Genomic DNA, 19,325 nt, shown 5'->3' with positions numbered 1-19,325 from the left:
TGTGTGTGTGTGTATATATGTGCACATGTTCCCATGTGCATTACAGATATTGGGATGGGGGAGAAGTTGAACAGGTTTGTTTACATCTGTGTCACATATTTTCTAGGTGAGGGAGCGACTACGTGTTGCCTTGGAAAGATGCAGCGCGTTGGAGGAACAGCTCACCATCTCGCACAAAGAAGTAAGCAAACATAAAATGAAAATAATTTAACTACAACCAACTCCTTACAAAAATAAACCAGTTTACACTGCATTCACAGGATGTAGGATTATTTCCTGAAACAACTTGATTAGTCTGAAGTAGTAGTACATTTTTATTCTCAGCTTTTTTCATGCTTAGCTAATGTGCACCTGATGAAAGATACATTTAGGCTTACATTTAACACCAAACTGAACATTGCCAACTCAACTGTGGAAAAAAATACAAAACAGATGGTTCCCACCGTTGTCTGTTACTGGGGCAGTGTGTGTGTGTGTGTGTGTGTGTGTGTGTGTACTGGGAAGCTCCACAGAGTACGACCTGGTTGCCCCCATTCTTTAATTCTTTTATTAAAACAGGGTTATTTGTAGATCATATTTGAAACAGCAAGTCAAATATTCCAAATGCACTGATGTTTATTTAGGGTGTTGTTGTTCACAGGAATCTAAAGTGAATGTTTATTACGAGTTATCATGTGTTAGTGAAATGCAGTGACCCTAACTGATGGCATGCAAGATGTAGGAATGAAGAATGTGCTCCTTTGATTTCGCTGTGCTTACACAAACGGAAGAGACGGTCTGACATGTAGTTTTAATAATCAGCTCTAGCTATGCTGTTATCTTGTAGCGCCATTCTACCGGACAGTACGTTCTGGCTGCGACAGCGCCGCCAGAGCTGATTGCAGCCGTTCTAATTCTTGTGATTCCTCTAGAAGCGACGCAGCGTGTTGTAGAAGCATCCCAGAAGCGGCTCTCCGCTCTGCTCCACGGAGAATATAAGCAATACCCTGTGCAGACTCCCAATCATAGGAGAAAAGACTAAAGGGGAACAATTTAACTATGTAGCCACTACTAAACTAATTAGCCACTAGTTAGCAAAGTTAACAAAGTCTGGCAGGTTAAACACTCAGGAACTCTCTGGTAGGGCATGAAAGTGTGGAGGACGGACCAGAACAACGTCGCAGAGTGGGCCCTGCTAGAATCAATGCCTTATAGCAGATAATGGATAAACTAAAGAGGTTTTTACATCAGGAGAGGCTGGCAAACAAATGGACTCCCTTTTTAAAAACAAGTGATCAACAGATCAACTTAGTGTTTCTACTGATGGCTCTGAATTTGTACTGTTCCAATCCTTTTACAGACATTGAGTAGTGATTAACACTGAATCTAAGAGAGATTCGCCCCTCTTACGTACACATGTTCACATGAATGCAAAGGCAGGAAGAGGCTTTGGTCCGCTGTGTCTTGAATGAGATTAAGATTGACAAAAGGCCCAGAGGATCTTGGGGAAGTGTCCTAGATTTCTTCTCTGCTTCATGCTACAGCTCTTCATGCTATGGTCATCTTTTGTTCCTTGGAATCAGCCTGGGACCACACACGCATGCACACCAGCACACACATAAAATCAACCACTTGCCACTGCTTTTATTAGCAACCTTACTTCCTAAGGCAAGGCAGCTTTTTGCTGTTTTGTTTCCCTTCCTTTTGGCCTGTGGCAGAGAGTATATTACATACTGCAGCTGATTCATGGGAGTTTGCAACCAGAATAGTTGTGGTCTGAACTCAAGGCTCTGGGCATTCAGAGCTGCTAGCTACACTTTGTATCTCTCTCACACACACTCACACACACTCACACACACTCACACACACACACACAAATGATGGATTGAGAGCAAACATACAATATCCTTTCTGTGTGTCCTGTAACTTACGGCAGTTTTTATGTTCAGAGGAGAGGTGGTGTTCACCCTCATGATTGTCAGCGCCTGTTTACATATTTTGCATAGAGGTTCTCAGACAAGAGATAGCCGTGACTTGCTGCTGGTGTCACATTGTCTGAGCCCTCGGGTCTATTTCTTTAGTATTCCAGGCACTGCAGAACTAGTTTAAATAGGTGCTAAAGATATACAACAATATCCGTTCTTCACATTTTTTTAAATCAGATGATTTCCTATAGTCACAATCCGTTAATGTTGCACTTGTACGTATATCAAACCGTTACTATTTTCTACTTGTTAGTTGGAGGGATTAGAAGAAATTAAAGTCACTTCATAGCCATGATTGCAGAACAGGGCAAGAATATATAAATCACCAAGAAATTAAGATCCCACACAGTCCTGCAGGTCTTTGGCCATTATGTTGACAGTAACAACAGAGCAGAGGAGAGTTTGTGTGCGCGCGCTCTGGATAGGAGCCAAATGAACTGTTTGATGAGGATACCTCCATGGCAACAGAAGATCTTCTCGTCAACAATGGCTGCAACAGGCAAACAGTTGAAGCAGTCAGTGAAGGTCTTCCACAGCTTTATGTTGTATCGCCTCTTACCTGTGGGAGGAAACCACAAAACCTTGGTCACAATCTAATCTTGAGACGAATAAAGTCTCAACAGCTGCACCTATTGCATCACGTTAGAAACACAACATTTTACATAATCCTAGCTCTGAATAGCAGAGAGGCATGTGATTAATCACTACTGCCTGATCATGCCCCTTAGCCCGCAGCCTAGTGTACTAAGAGGTTATCTGCATTGTAGCCTTTTTTTTCCCCCCTCTTTACAACTAATGCACAAGTTTCCTCATCAGGCTTAAAAGAACAGCTCCCACTCAGACTCACAGCGTATGAACAATGTTCGCATTGGTCTTCTGAGTCTGCTAAATAGTTACATTTCTAGACTTTTCAAAGCGAAAGGCACTTTTTTTTTGATGGTGAAAATACAAGGGATGATATTTAGCTAATGCGGTTAAATCTTTGCTCAACAATAACTTTGATTGTCTTCAGGTGTAGATGGTAGAACAGGACGTTAGTGGAAATGTTAAGTGGATTTTTAGTTTCTACCAGCCGGTGTAGCCTGTATCAGTGTTTATGTCTCGACTCCAAAACACATGTTGTGAAATATACCAATTAAGACGATCATTATGAGACAAAATGGAATAATAATTCTCCTAACAATATGTACTGTACACTTGAAGATAAGACGTCTCTCGTACAAGATAATTTGTCTACTCTTTACGCAACTTTGTATCTTTTCCGGTTTTAGCATTTGAAAGATCCGAACATAGAAAACGTACTGGCTTGGGCTTCCATCTTTAGCCGACAGCAGTGGTACTATTCAATTATGTTTGTATCTTCATGCATGCCATGTGACTTACACTCATCGTAGAAGCCATATATTCTGTTAATGGAGGCGCACTCATGGTTTCCTCTCAGCAGAAAGAAGTTTTCTGGGTATTTAATCTTGTACGCCAGCAACAGGCAGATGGTCTCCAGGGACTGCTTGCCTCGGTCTACATAGTCCCCCAGGAACAGGTAGTTGCTCTCTGGTGGAAAGCCCCCATATTCAAACAGCCTCAGCAGATCATAGTACTGCCCGTGAACATCACCTGGTGAGATAAGCAGAGTTAGAGTGGAAACAGCAGTGTGATTATCATGCTGTGTGTGTATGTGCACAACAAAAGGTAAGGGACATGATAGAGGTACAACAACACCTGGCACCCTGCAAATTAACAACAACGATTGGCCGTGCATTATTTTAAATGAACTCTGTTATTCTGGTGCTGCTTGACTTGTTTTTTTTTTTTTGCGATGATCAGACAACTAACCGATTGTGCCTTTAGTGTGAGGATACAGGTGATTCTCATTGCAACTCGTACACGACCATTTCCTGAAATGTGCAGGCGGTTCCTTTAAACTACCATTGTTCCCTTTAGTGGCATCAACAGCATGACACCAGAGGGAAACTCCAGGGAGACTTGGAGTGCAAAACAGCACTGAAAAGCCAATATTATCAGTTCATCCCTATATTTCTGTAATTGTGCAAAACAAGGTCACTGCCATGCACTGTATTTTGTCCTTAAAATGTTTTTCTTTTTAAAATAAGTGCGTTTTAAATCAACTATCCTTTGAAAATCAATTAACATCTGGTTATAAGAATGTAAGCTTCCTCTTTAAGGCACGGCATTATAAAGCTACAACTACAATCTTCAGAGTGTTTGGAAATGCTATGCGACCATACTTATGAATTCCCTCGACTCTCAAGAACACAACTAAGCCTCACCACAAATCTTGAGGGGCGCCTCAAGTTCGAGCAGGATTGGCTGGCTGAGGAAGATCTCCCGGGATTTGAGGCAGAGACCACGGATTTCATTCTCTGTCAGCTGAACATTTTTGCCAGGTCTGGAGCCTTTCACTGTGGAGGGAAAAAAAAATCCAATGAGAGTGGGAAATAGTGCACCAGAAACACAGCAGAGTTTATTATTTATACTAATGTGTTATATAGATGTATGCAATCAAAAGAGTGTGCAAAGACGCATCTTGTAAACATTTTTCAAAAGAGAGGAGTGACATATTGCATTTTATTCCTAATATGGAAAATAAACCCTCAAAAATAATTCACGTTTTGAGCAAATGGGGCAGACTGCCACAGACAATTGGCAGTGTTAATATGCAGTGTGCACGCTCTGTTTAGTATTACCAGGAACTCTTTGCTCCATCAGTCATCGTGATTATATAAAACGTTTAATTTAAAATTGAAATGTGGAGCAAAAAAAAAAAAAAAAGGCAGTTTTTTTGTTTAATTTAAATAACTTATTGGTATTTTTTAACATCTCAAGGAGCAATGCTCTAGGTTAAAGTGGTTTAGAGGAAAATCCTGGAGCTACGCGATAAATAGTGAAAACTAGAAGCACTCCTGACTTTCTGAAACCACCCAGAGGGCTTTTACTTGGATGTGTTTGTTGTCTGAGCCCACCCTGCAAACATAACTCGTTTGTATGTAAATATGAAGCAATAATACTAAGAGACCACTGTGGAAGAAGCTAAACAATGCCACCTGATGATAACACATTTAATCTGTGTTCCCATTTTAGGATCGAGAAAAGGAAAGAAGAAAAAAAAAGGCATTAAACCAACAATAAAAGTAAATAAAAACTGACAAAGAGAAGAACAAATACGTAGCGTTACATCGCCTCACTCATCCTTGTTTTAAAGTGATAATTCAGGTCGACATTAACCAACAATGGGGCGAGATTTTCTCAACGCAAAGTAACGTGAAACACAAACACAAACGCTGACTGGCGAAGTATTAAACGCGGGCGAGTGGGAACAACAAAAGATTTACTCTGCTGCGAGAAAAGAAGCTACGGAGCAAACACGACCCGACGGCCATCGGCGCTCACACCGCAAACGTTGCGTGTTTCGTTTTCAAAGAGGCAAAAAATAAATAAATAAATAAAAAAAGATGAACTTAAACAGGCTAACGTAGCATCGGTGGCTATCGTTGTCTAGCCTGTTAGCTTAAAATGGCTACCTCGGTGAATAAATATCGAGCGAGAGGCTGCCTTACCTTCCAGCAGACGTTGTATAATGGAGTCGATGTTCAACTTGTCGGCCTCTGCCATGCTATTCCTCTATTCTTCTCGGGTTTCTAACAATCCCTACGAGCTCTAGACGTCGTTACTGTTGCCTGGCAGCCGAGTGACCGTTAGCTCAACTAGTTTAGCGTTAATCGGCTACCGTTAGCCCGCTAGCTGGCTAACCTTGGGGAAGAACTGGCAACCTCAAAATGCGAGGCTGGACGCGGAATTGTTAGAGACGTGATGGCTGTCATGTACTTCAGAAATCCGCCGTAGTCAACTAATTTCCATTAGATGTCCGAATTCGCTTTGAGTATTCGTGGTTTTTCTCGTGACAACGGTGTTTCTGCCGTCGTTGCTAGCACCATGCCATCGACAAAAAAAAAAGGCTAGACGAGCGTTAGCTCAAAGCGAGGTTGAACGGAAGAGGGAGGCCAATTCTCGCACTCCCATTGGTCAGTTTCGCCAGTAGGCGGTATTTGAGGGATCCATTCTCCCCTCTGATTGGCTGTTCCCCACGTCGGTCAGCATTTACTTATCTCAAACCACAATGTATAAAAACGGCAAACATTCTCGGATATATCTCACGTTTTATTGGCGATACATGAAATATCGTGTCACACGGTGCAAGATTAACCGTGTTTATTCACACTTGCGCAAACATTCGCGTTGGTGTCGCTGTGTATTTGTTGCGCAGTAAAGCGACACCCACGGAAGTGACCAAGATGGGGAAGAATTGACGACGTACTTTGGAATGACGCAATGTCCCAGCGCCTGACAACACGCAGCGAGTGATTCATTTTGTGGTGGAGAAGATGGCTAGTCTGCTCATTCACAAAGATAAACATGACTCTCGCTCGGATACACGTTAACGTATGTTAGTTTACGCTAATAAATACTCCTGTTTGTGTTGCACCACGCCACGGTCCGACCATGAAGTTGCTCCATAAAGACATTGAAAAAGATAATGCCGGGTGAGTTGCTAATGTTAGCAAGCTAACCAGCATGCTATCTCGCAGCTGGCTGTAAAGTTACATGTGTCAGGTTAGTCGTGGTTAATGTCCACCTGTGATTTGCACCGGTACCAGGAGAGACGTGGATTGGTTTTGGATGAGTACAGACATGGTCCCGTTTGTAGTTAATATGAAATAACACAGAGGTCACGAAATATAACTAGTGTGAGCAAAGATGGTGTTACTCAGACCCTGTGGATATTGACTGAGCATACAACGCCCCAGCTGGTAAACAAAACAAACCAAGACTGTGTTACAATGGAGATGTACACTCAGTAATTACTGTAGCAGCATGGGTGCTCCTCTGTCACTGCCCCTCACATTTAAAATTAAAACCATATCCACAGTTTAATTTAACTTATCGCTAACATGAATGACACTAATTCAGAAGCTGGCTTATTGATGTGTTTTTTTCAGTCAGGTGACTCTGATGCCAGAGGAGGCAGAGGATATGTGGCACACCTACAACCTGCTGCAAGTGGGGGACAGCCTGAGAGCCTCCACCATCAGGTAACTACTAACATGTATCACATAAAGGCGGCAGCTGGAGCCCAGTAGTGCAGGCCCAGGTATCTGACAGTTTTGACACATTTGTCAGTATGTCTTTATTCCGTGAGCTGATAAAGATTCAAATCTGCCACTCTGTCACTGTATACGTTTGCATACTATCAAGGTAAAGCTACTCAAGGTTCAGCTTCCATCTACCATTACAACCTCTGATTAGATTTGATAAACACTTAACATAATCAGCGAAAGCTACACAGGTTGACTCTGTGGTAACATGACAGATCTGAATGGAGAGTTTCAACAGATCACGTTACTTCTGCTATTGCAAGAATTCTGTTTATGCACGACGTCACATTCCCATCTCTGTCATAAATCCTCTCAAACATAAAATACTATTTTGTTCATCATAGTTGTGTTTGAATCATAAACATTGTGATTCGTGTTTAGTTTATTGCACATTCATTTGTGCAATCTCTGTGAAGAGGATGTTAACGCACAGTAACAATGTACATTTTTTTGAGAACATAATTACATATTTCCTTCCACAATGCCCACAGCCACAGGTACTATGTTGTTAAACTATTATCCCTCAAGACTTTATGTCTAGCCCCGACACAAATGCAAGTATGGAGACATAATGTTTTAATACCCCAGTGAAGCTCAGGTCAGTGTCCAGTCTCAAAAACACACAGGACTTATCATCAGAGTCGCAGCTAGTCCAATTAAGTCCATTTTCCCCTGTTCCCACAGGAAGGTGCAGACAGAGTCCCAGACTGGAAGTGTGGGCAGCTCCAGAGTTCGGACTACTCTGACTTTATGTGTGGAGACTATCGACTTCGACTCCCAGGCCTGCCAGCTGAGAGTAAAGGGCACTAACTTAGAGGAGAACCAGTATGTCAAGGTCTGAGAACGTGATGGTTGCTGTCATGTCACATTAATGATCATTGACTTTTCTAAGTTGTGCAGAGGGACTAGAGAAATAAAATTAGAAAAGCTTAGATTTAAATGAAGGCTTTAGGAGTCACTGGAGATTATTACTCATGTAGATTGTGTCTGATAAACAAATGATTTTTAGGTTTTGCAGATAAGGCACATTTGGTGTATATAACTGTAAAAGGATTTCTATGTGAGGTGGTTGTTGTGGACAGTATATATAATATACTGACTATATACTTCATGTGTAGTTAACATAGACATAAAAGAATCATATGTTAAAGAATAACAGCAGTGTAACTTATTATTTTTCCTGCACAAAGATCTGAAGGCTCTCTCTTGTGCAGTTTTTTTGTCATTACCCTGTCATACTATGCAGTTTGTCTTCATATTAACTCCTGTTTGATATAAGTAGTTGATTGTGCTCTGTTCTTCACTCATCAGATGGGGGCTTATCACACTATTGAGCTTGAGCTCAACAGGAAGTTCACTTTGGCTAAGAAGAGCTGGGACAGCGTTGTGCTGGATAGAATCGGTAAGCAGGTGCTACTGTTTACATTTGACTGAGATCACAATTTGTCTCATCCTTGTTTGTTGGGCCCGTTTAAGCTCACATTTCCCACTTGCACGTCAACCAGGACTTGTAAACAGTAATCAAATTGACTCGAGTATGTTGTTTACCAGACAGAATTTCCTAGGTTTTAGCAACGGCACACTCAGCTGCCAGAATCTCTGCATCTGTTTCCTTACAGCCATAAAACTGCATGTTAGGGTAATTTCTTGTGTTTGATTCAGATTCGCTCACACTCACAGAATGCCAGCAGCCTTGAAAGCAGTTATTTGATGAGCACCCAAGTGTTAATAGCATTTTTATCTACTGACTAAATGAACCAAACCATGGAAACAAGCACTCTAGATTTCAAATAAAGTATTCCATATTAGTGCTTGTTTTAATGTTGTTTCACAACTTTCACATGTTTTCACTCTGTTAAAACACAAAACTTTGCCTCTTTTTGTCAAATAATTGAAATTGTGAAGAACACAGGGAGTAAAAATTTCTTACAGATGTTAAAATCATGTTAAAGGTTTAAAGCTGTGTTGTTGTTTTTTTTTTTTTTTGCTTTATGGCTGCATTGCCTGGCTAACAGGGTGACACTTTAGCAGAAAATGCACAGTCCTCCTAATTTACATTACTAACGAGTGTTGCCGTGGGAACAGAATAGGGTTGACAGACAGGGTTTATGTATTTGAGTCATTGCTGCTGTAATTTTCACCACAGTAACTTAAATTTAAGTAGCACATTTTTTTAATCTCATCAATAACTCAGTTCGACTACAGGCATTAAATCAGCATCAGCATTTATTCTGCTGGTCCCAGTGGACAAAAGCAGGAGTGTTTCTACCGCCTCGTTTCTTTGATTTCAAGGAGAATCCGACCCAGTAGCAGGCAGTAGCTTCTCGCCGATGGTCTTGTGTGTTTATGTAGGTCATATAGAGGAATCAGTAGTAAATTGAGACTGTTTCACAACCAGTTAAAAGCTCCTTGTTGTATGTTTAAGTTCTAGTTCCTTTAGAAAAATACAATAATCTATAGCGTAACTTTAATAACATATTTGTTGATAACTAACAAAATATCCACTACCTCAGATGATCCATTTAACGTTGCCTTGTCTAACCTTCAGAGCAGGCATGTGACGCAACCCAGAAGGCAGACGTGGCAGCTGTGGTAATGCAGGAGGGTCTGGCCAACCTGGTGCTGGTGACCCCCGCCATGACTCTGCTCCGTGCGAAAGTTGAGGTCACCATCCCTCGCAAAAGAAGGGGAAGCTGCACTCAGCACGAGAAGGTAGGTCATCTTTCTGTCACTGCGCCGCCGCGATGAGCTCAGAACTTAGATGGTGGATAGACTGATGGGTAGTGTGTTGTCCCGGCAACCTCTGCTTATGAGAAACCTCCCCCGGGTGACGATAAGAAGCACTATGAATAGAACAAGGGTTGGCAGATATATAGGTTTATAAATACTTAATGCTTTTAAATGTGTAGTATTGAGGCCCGGTGTATTTGTTTTCTGATGTCAAACGATCTGTCTCTCTGTTTGCAGGCGCTGGAGAGGTTCTATGAGGCCGTGATGCAGGCGATTCTTCGACACATTAATTTTGACGGTAGTTATGCTGTGTACACTGACACACACACACATACAGCATGTTCCTGTTTTTGTCACATGCTTCTGCCTTTTTAATTTGTTGTTCCTCTGTGAGCCTCTCATATACTGCACCAAATGTAATTTCTGTGGAACCATTATGGTTTATTGCCTTCGCTTGTTTTACTTATAATTTACTTCGTTTCTGTGAAATTAAATTAAGTTTAGATTTTCATTTCTCTTACTTCCCTTCTACTAGTGGTGAAGTGCATCCTGGTTGCCAGTCCAGGGTTTGTGAAGGACCAGTTTATCACCTACCTCTTTAGAGAGGCGGTGCGACATGACAACAAGATCCTGCTGGAGAATCGACCCAAATTCATGCTGGTCCATTCCTCATCAGGTCACAAGTACTCACTCAAAGGTAGGAACTGATGGGCTCTGAGAATAAAACAGTCGAATCTCATCACAGGGTGAAAACTCAGTGTAATGCTTGTTGTTTTTCAGAAATCCTTTCTGATCCCACTGTGACAAACAGGCTTTCTGACACCAAGGTGACTATGCGTCCTGTGATTTGTCACCTGGTTTTATTCACCAACCTATAAACTAATGCTCTCAAGCTGAAAAAAGTGATCATCTGGTATTTATATTTACCTTTTTAGGCAGCAGGAGAGGTGAAAGCCCTGGAAGATTTCTATAAGATGCTCCAGCATGAGCCTGACCGAGCCTTCTACGGGTGAGTGATGATGGACCAGACCAGCCAACAGGCCTGCAAGAGTCCTCATTCATCCACACTGATAATCATCAACCTTTGTATCTGTATTCTCACAGACTGGCTCATGTGGAGAAAGCTGCTGAAGCCCTCGCCATCGACACCCTGTTAATAAGCGATAAGTTGTTCAGGTATATACTGAGAGATATTCATGTTTACGTTATCTGTTTCAGATACATACTGTGGGTTGTGTTGTTGGAAAGTGTTTGATGCTGAAATTTACCAACATTTTCAGCAGTTTTCTCCCGGATTGTCTAAATTGTATACAATCAAAAACTTATGCAGTCAGACGAGGGATTGTTAGTGATATAAACTGACAGGGACAATCACGTCTGCTCTGTGTGTCATCAGCATGTTTAATGTGTCTTCATGTGCATGTCTAGACATCAGGATGTCCCCACGAGGAGTCGTTACGTTCGGTTGGTGGACAACGTGAGAGACAACGGCGGCAACGTCAGGTACAAATGATCCTTTAAAAGACTGACCGTGTCAACATTCACTAAAACTTCTCAGAATATCCTTTGCCAAGCATCTAGCTGAGGAGTTTTGTCTCTTTCTTTCATGCAGAATATTCTCAAGCCTTCATGTGTCTGGTGAACGTAAGTTATAAAACCATTCGAATTGTATTAATTTTACATTAGAAATACACATGGAAGATTTTTATATACATATATCTGTAGTATTTATTTGAAAAAAAATTGGGCGACACAATTGAAACAGGGATCCATTCTTGCTCCATGGCGCTACTAGTTGTTAAAAACTCCACCGGGTACCTTTTTATTGAGTGCAGCTCTGTTTGGTTTATTACAGTATGAGTAATACCACGCCAACATACCACCAGCTCCACTCTGCACTGATTGGGACGGATTTACTGGTGTCATTTCAGTACACATTGATTAATTAACTTTATTTATAACTCGGTTTAAGACAACAACAATAGACAGATACACTTCCTCAACTACACGATTGGGACATAAAATCAGCCTGAAGTACTGGCTGTGTATTGCCACCATCTGATTTATCCTCGACTGTCTCCTCAGAACTGACTCAGCTGAGCGGAGTGGCTGCCATCTTGCGGTTTCCCATTGCCGACCTATCAGAGCCAGAGGACGACAGCAGCTCAGACGACGACTGATGCACAGAAATGGACCAGATGGCTCTTATTGGGGAAAAAAGGAGAGGAAGCTTGTCCAGTGTTGCAGATAACACAAGAATGCATTGACTCGTGTTATAAAACAATAAAGCTGCTGTGTTATGGGCTATGTATTCCACCTCTGCAACATCCACACCTCTTTCCAGTCTGATCTACACACCCATTTTCTTTAAGGGGCAATCATTATCAAGTAATTTAATGCAGTTTTTTGGAGCTTTGATGCTTTTGGTTTGAGGGTCTTTGAAAGGTGTGGGTTTGGTAAATGCCAGAAAGCAGCTATAACTTCATAAGAATGCCAATGAAAAGGAATGTAACATTTGTTGCCAAGTCCAAATGAAAACAGTTTAAATTCTGACATTTAGCAATATAAGAAAACTGTGATTTTTCTTTGTAGTGTATATACAGTATATCTCTTGCAATTAAACAACAGAAGCATTCAACTCCTTGCATTATTTCACTTTGTCACAGGAACCGTTCTCATCACGCATGAATGAAACAAGTTGAAGCAAGATATAAAAATATATAATTTATTACATACAATAGTTTTCTTTTTCCATTTTAAAACCTATTTTGGTTATGGGTAATAGGACCCAAAACTACTGCATTTCAACAAACTAAAAATCAAGTATGCTCAGGATTTTTAATTTAATATAGCGATATCTAAGTTCCACAGTTACAACACTGTAAGTTCCTCTTATTCTGCTCTGGCAAAATGTCAAATTGTAAACTTCCCTTGCAAAGAATTTCAGCAGCTAGAACTAAAGTGCATTTTGAAATATGTTCTTCTCTTTATGCTTAACTCTTCCTGCCTCCTCCTAAATCTCATTTCTATCGGCAATCAGCGTAGCCGTGAGTGTATTCATGTGTGTACTGGACACACTTTGCATCACTCAGTAGGACACTGGTAGGTCTTAATCCAGGCTAAATCCTCCAGTGTGCCCCAATGCAGGTAGATAATTGAGCAAATAACCATGACATGCATTATCTGGTGGCTGTTGCCCCAGTTGTCAAACAGGCCTGGGCTGAAGCGCTCAGGGATCTGGATGACGTTGACCAGCCCTCCCAGTACAGCCAGAGAATCCATGATGACAAAGAGGCGCAGGGAGTTTGGGCTGCCCACCCCGCTGCCGTACACTCGGAACAGGAAGAGGCTGAAGCGGAACAGGCCTTGCCAGATAAATGCTCGCAGGCGCAGGATGTTAGTACGCGCTGTGGTGGCACAGTAGATACCGTAGGCTGACAGGAGGATGTAGGCCAGCAAGGCAGCCTGTCGAATGACTGGGTAGCAAAGAAGGGTGATGTGGATGATGGGAAGGGCCCCTGGTGACAAGAGGAAAGATCACGGTGAATAAACGGCAATGTCTGTAAAACTAAGATGTTATTGTCTTGGTTGTTGTCAGGGCTATTTTTAGGTGTAGAGTCAGGGGTTCAGGCTTTACTTGACTCCCTAAAGAACTGAAGGCAAAAATATTCAAGTCATTAGTTAGATCTTAGAACAATAACACTGGTCAAATATAAGGCTACAGCCACTTGGCTTACTTAGCATAAAGACTGGAAATGGGGAAACAGCCAGCCTGGCCCTGTCCCCCAAAATCAACAAAAGCTGGAGTATTTCTTGGCTGAAAGCAGTGATTTTCTCCACTGGTTGCTTGTCAATGGTGGTGACTTCTGGAAGTCACTACTCCCGGCCAACAAATAGTCCCATAACCCCCAGTAAAACCACAATTTGTTATTTTTACTCTTCTCTTTTTAATGGATTGAACAAACAAGATATAGCATGTTAATTAGTGAGCTTCAGAGATGCTGGTAGGTGGATTACCTGTGGACAGAGCCAGGCTAGCTGTTTCCCCCCATTTCCAGTCTTTACGCTAAGCTAAGCTAAGATAAGCAGTTGCTGACTCCAGCTCCATACTGGACAGATAAATATGAGAATGGTGTTGATCTACTCGTCTCACTCTAGGCAAGAAAGCAAATAGGAATATTTCCCAAAATGTCAAACTGTTTCTTTAAGACAGTTGTGAAAGGAAAATGTTCAAATTTCTTATTGTTTAAATTGTCAGCACGTTAGAGACAATAAATAGGCTATTTGTAATTATTAAGTCATAGGAAAAAACAGGAGTGTGAAAGTTCATTCTTGACCCTAAAAAATGTATTCTGACATAATCTTAACTCAAGGTCAACTTCCTAGTTACTTTTTAAGCTTTAACCTTTTTTTTTTTTTTTTACTATGTAACGACAATGGAGCCAACTCCAAACTCCTGAAAAAGTGAAGATTAATTTGTTAAGATAATTAATCAGAACATCTCTGATTAATTATGATTAGAACTTTAGACAATTAATTCAGATAGAGGACAGCAGAGCCAGTTAGCATCAACGACCTACCCAGCGTGTTAACTAGGCAGACACCGAACATGTCCAGGGAGAGCAGGGTGTCATACACATGTTCTCCTCCCACATGGTTCATGAACACATGGTAGACCACTGAGCCCACAGTGGGACAGAGGCAAGCCAGGTAGTGGACCGCACAGATCCAGAGGCTGTCCACCTCCATCCAGGGGATACTAAAAGGCAGCAGCACCAAGAAAAGGAAAAAAGGGATGCCTGAGGTGACCGGAAGATTAGGAGTTGAAAGGGGGGAAAGGATAGAGGAGAAATTAGATCAAGCAAGAAAAGAAAATGAATGTTTGAAACCTACACAGTGATGTGTCATTTAGAAAGCTTGTAATTATAAATCAGTACCAGTTAGTATTTTATTGAGACAATTAGACAATTAATTTGTCAGTATGAGCAAAGGTATTAAGGTGTATAGGGTTGATACCTACAGAAGTAGGTTAATAACATTTGTTTTTATAGTGATCAGGTGCAATGTAGAGCAAAATGAGGAATTTAATAGTCTGAGAGTAGTTCCCCAGTTTGTTCCTGTAGTGTGAACAATGTGAATGTGCCAGTAAATGTTGGCTACATGTGCAGAGAAACCTGAGCAACACCCTAAAGCTAATACCCTTCACTTCCCCTTAGTAAGAGTGTTAGTCTTAATGATCTTATGGGATAGCCAAGAAAATGGGCCATGAAGACGATGCCTTCAGAAGTTCACGGCTGTGTGTGTGTGTGTTTTAGCTTGTGCAAAGTTCAGTTTCCATATTTACTTAAGTGAAGCTTGCATGTGTTTTTAGTTTTTAGTTAGTTTTACATAAAAAGCACAAAATATGTTCACGTATGTTCAGAATTCTGCGACTGCTCTCAGTCTATGCAGATGTGCATCTCTAGGAGGCTTGTCCAATAACACACAAGGGCAATTAGAGCTGAGAAGTGACACCTTTAAAGACCATGTTAAGAGTTCGATATTTCCAGGTTAGGGATTCCCAGGGCAGATTACAGTTAATACCCCATGTCCTCATTACCACACTCAAGTATGCTTGTGACTGGCCATAAGTGAGAGTAGTGGACATCTGTGATCTGTTTTGTTTGTACACCCCCCGTATGGGTTGAATGGATACAAGGTGAGAAACATAAAGACATATTTTAATCAGATAATTAAGATGCAGTAAAAACACTTTTTTACATTTAGCTCAGACTTCATTGAGTGGATTCGTAAAGAAAGAATAACAGAAAGGCAATGCACAGTTAATTTCTGGACTTACCATGTGTGTAAATGTTCCCCAGCTCATTGTGCATGTAGAAAATGCTCCTGAGGCACTCTTGAGCCGTGGACACTGGCCGGTAACCTGTCAGGACATATTTGTTGAACTGAAGGTGTGTAGGGGTCTTTGCAAAGTCCAACAGCCGCGGCCCTTTGTAAAGCACCATCATGACTTCCCACAGCCAATGCCCTCACATTTAGTTGACAGTTCAGGTTCCTCACCATTTACATCCTAAACGAGGCCACACTCACTACACTCAGGCACGATCATGACCACAACTAGCCGGAAATTCTGGTACTTGAATCCATCATTGGACAGGTGTAATTCCAAGCAAGCAACCTGAGCTGGCAAAGTGGCATGCTTTCAGTAGGACCAATCAGCAAAGAGTTCTTATCCCTAAGCTGGAGTAATCCTCACAAAAAGCCATGTGCACTACGGCAGCTGCTCGTTGTCATGGCTCATAACTGAGTCACACCTCAACTTCATAGTGAACAGGTATATTCTGTATTTCCCTTATTATAAAAGGTGCACATGTTCCACCCCATGCTGGTATGCAACTATGCTGCAGACTGGATGATCTGGGGATTAGAACACTTTAAGAGGTGATTTTTTTTTGAATGACACACATTCACTGGCACTGGTAATTCCTTATCGTGCACTTTTAAATACATTAAAGGGCTTTGCCTATTATGTAACATACTAATACAGAAACACACATATAAACAGGTGAAGCCACATTTTCCACTGTTTGTATTCATTGATGTTTTATTCAATCCAATACTGTACAATCATAAACAGATGCTTTGCCACAAGTAGTAAAAAAAACCCTTTCCCATGCAAAATAAATTAGACTGATTTACGTTTTACAGGATTATTTTAAGTTGTTAATATCAAGCAAAACTGATTGATTTAAACAAAACACTGATCATATGCAGCAGACAAACTATTTCTTCTTCCTTGCATGTTCAATGAACAGTAAGTGCAGGACAAAAAAGGTAATGCAGGACGCATTAAAACATACATAAACAGGAAACCTAACAACTCAAAATGTTTACATTTTGTTTCTATCTCTACACTTAAAAACAAACACAAAAATACCAGAACTATTCGACAGACAGAAGTAAAAATAAAAAATAATATACAATTAGGAAACAATCAAAAATAAAAATAATATACAACGGCAAAAAAAGAGGTTATACTTGTCGTTGTCAGCAGGATTAACCTGTGTGGAGAAAAGGAAGCAGTACAAAGATGAGTGGGATGGTTGAGAAAAACACAGCAAACTAAAAATAATCACCATCTAGTTTGAGTCAGTCTGTTCTCACCTTGATAGCCACTATTCCCAAAGAAGCCATTCAAATCATATTTGCCATTCTTTGCTCCTGAAGACAAGGGAAAGAAACAATGCAAACAGTTACACAAAAGTCTTCACTTTCATATCTCAGAATGTTACTCACACTGATTACATATTATGTCAAAGCACATACAGCACCGGATTTTATATTTGGCATGGTGAACTTAAAAGAATAGTTTGACATATTGAGAAATTACAAGTATGTGCTTTTGTGCAGAGTTCAATGTGAAGGAATCCCAGCCAGTGTTCATAATTATTAATAATTGCAAATTACCAACTTTTTCACATTTCAATAATCAATGAGCCACATTTAAAAATATTTTAGGAACAATTCTTATTGGCTGTGTTTTTTTATTGAAAGACAGTAACAATTTGTTGGAGTTTAGATAATTTCAATACTTTAACCTTTCCAGGACTTGCCTTGTTGGTGAAAATGCAGTTTGAGATGCTGCTGAATGTGTATCTGACGTGGAAGCTGATGTTGAAGCAGGTCATCAGGTTGCTCAGGCACCTGAGCCACGCCCTGTGTTTCTGTAGCAGGTGCAGAGTCAAGGGCGAGGCCTGCAGCGCCCGGCAGGTCCTCAACACCTGCTCCAGGCAGCACATCAGGTGTGAAGGAGGACTCCACAGGAAGATAGGATGGGTCAGAGGGGTAGGCTAGGGCGGGGCTGGGAGTGGGAGCTGCAGGAAATGAAACAACTATGGAGGACAGGATAGAGGGGAAAAATAGGTAAATTAAGTTATTGCCTATGTAATGTTTGCAATTAAAATTTTAGGATGAAAGTGCTCTTAGTTTTACCTTCTGGCTGCACTTGTCCATTTATATAGCCCACATTTTCTGAAAGTGACAAACAGTGAAACATTACCTGAATGCAGTGGAGCTACAGGAGACAACCATGCAGAAATACACACTATACTTACCATATCTATCAATGGCCGCCCCGTCGCCTTCGACTGTTGGAGTCTGTGCCTCTTCCTTCACTAATATCAGGAGGGAAAAAAAACATGTAAGAAGAAGAGAATGGGCTCTACGGTATATTTGTGCTGTGAATCTTTTTCCCTGACGCACCTTCTCCGGCTGAATCTGGCTCAAGAGGCAGGGGCTCATAAGGTAAGCCAGCTGTATCTGTTTAAGAGATAAATGCAATGTTTTTGTACACGTCTAAACCAACTGATCAGGCAATTAGTTGCAATATTGACAAAATACCATATTCTCCACCAGATCTGCCTTCAGATTGAGATTCAAGGGGCTGCGACTGGTATGGTCCCTGGTTCTCTGTAGAGAGAGTGACGTGAAACCATTTAGTAAATGTAAAAAATGGGGCAGAATGATTGATACGAGAAGAACACATAAAAGGATGCACCATACCATATTTTCCCAAAGATTTTGCTTCACTTCCAAAACCAAGAGTTTGTGGTGCATAAGGAACTTCAGCGCCACCTTAGCAGTTGGCAACCACACAAAGACGACAAGTTAAACCAAAAAAATAAACAAACGACTATTCGAAGGTAGCGGTCATGTTTGCTGCATCTCACCGTATTTGCCTGTTAATTTTCCATTCTGTCCAAGGCCAAGAGTTTCAGGCTGATACGGTGACCCAGCCTGACCTGGAAGAAAATGTATTATTAAATTAATTAAACAAAAGGTAAAATAACAAATGCTGCATAAACTGGTATGTTTGTCTTTTTTTATTGTATTGTATTTTCTTTTACCATAATTTCCAGTAGATTTGGCTTCAGGGCCCAGAGCAGCTGGTTGAGCTTCATAAGGCATTCTTCCATAACCTAAAGAACAGGGGGAGAAACAGAGGAAGAAGAGAAATAATAAAAGATTATGGGGGGAACTTTGACTGAGATTCAGAACAAGCTAATTATTCACCATATTTGCCGGCTGTATTTCCATTACTGCCAAGACCAAGAAGCTGCCCACCGTTGGGGAACCCACCGTATCCTGAGCAGAGATCAAAGGAAAAGAGTATAAAATGATCACATGGCCTCTCAAAATGGACTCTCATATGAAGCCTTTTCAAAGTCAAGTGTAGATTTTGGATTTAATTTTATCAGCATATCAGTGTCTGTATTTCTAGAATGCTCTCTGTAGCCACACTGACCATATTTTCCAGTTGCAGGATCCCCTCCCATACCAGCACCAAGACCACCTGCAAATATTTTAAATTAATATCATTAATATCTCAAGACACAAAACCTTTGCAGCTCTGTGTATGGAGGTACTCATGGTGGTGTTTGATTGCTCAAGACAAATGACT

General features: G+C 41.0%; 3 protein-coding genes across 3 annotated transcripts in view; 1 reads left to right on the top strand and 2 right to left on the bottom strand.

Annotated features, from left to right (window-relative positions):
- LOC118330174 (serine/threonine-protein phosphatase alpha-2 isoform-like) overlaps nucleotides 1–5,928 on the bottom strand; it is an 8,898-nt gene extending 2,970 nt beyond the window's left edge. Inside the window, exons 1-4 of the mRNA XM_035664627.1 lie at nucleotides 5,540–5,928; nucleotides 4,253–4,384; nucleotides 3,348–3,578; nucleotides 2,419–2,523 (exon numbers count right to left, since the gene is read on the bottom strand). Coding sequence (XP_035520520.1) covers nucleotides 2,419–2,523; nucleotides 3,348–3,578; nucleotides 4,253–4,384; nucleotides 5,540–5,594 — 523 coding nt within the window. The 5' untranslated portion in view covers nucleotides 5,595–5,928. The remainder of the gene's footprint in view (nucleotides 1–2,418; nucleotides 2,524–3,347; nucleotides 3,579–4,252; nucleotides 4,385–5,539) is intronic.
- A 205-nt stretch (nucleotides 5,929–6,133) lies between these two features.
- pelo (pelota mRNA surveillance and ribosome rescue factor) lies at nucleotides 6,134–12,503 on the top strand. Its single transcript, XM_035664564.1, has 13 exons — nucleotides 6,134–6,523; nucleotides 6,980–7,072; nucleotides 7,820–7,970; nucleotides 8,447–8,537; nucleotides 9,684–9,847; nucleotides 10,103–10,163; nucleotides 10,401–10,562; nucleotides 10,646–10,692; nucleotides 10,801–10,874; nucleotides 10,970–11,041; nucleotides 11,294–11,368; nucleotides 11,478–11,509; nucleotides 11,951–12,503. Exons 1-13 carry the CDS (start codon nucleotides 6,483–6,485, stop codon nucleotides 12,043–12,045), a joined length of 1,158 nt encoding a protein of 385 aa, XP_035520457.1. The 5' UTR covers nucleotides 6,134–6,482; the 3' UTR covers nucleotides 12,046–12,503.
- Nucleotides 12,504–12,670: 167 nt separating this feature from the next.
- Nucleotides 12,671–15,870, bottom strand: LOC118330215 (progestin and adipoQ receptor family member 4-like). Its single transcript, XM_035664685.1, has 3 exons — nucleotides 15,705–15,870; nucleotides 14,446–14,664; nucleotides 12,671–13,383 (listed from the first exon to the last, which is right to left on the bottom strand). Exons 1-3 carry the CDS (start codon nucleotides 15,868–15,870, stop codon nucleotides 12,950–12,952), a joined length of 819 nt encoding a protein of 272 aa, XP_035520578.1. The 3' UTR covers nucleotides 12,671–12,949.
- Between the last annotated feature and the right edge of the window lie 3,455 nt (nucleotides 15,871–19,325).

This window comes from Morone saxatilis, unplaced genomic scaffold (genome assembly GCF_004916995.1).
Source record: "Morone saxatilis isolate NCDOM2014 unplaced genomic scaffold, NCSU_SB_2.0 Contig1, whole genome shotgun sequence".
NCBI lineage: Eukaryota > Metazoa > Chordata > Actinopteri > Moronidae > Morone > Morone saxatilis.
This window is presented reverse-complemented; position numbering and strand designations above follow the sequence as displayed.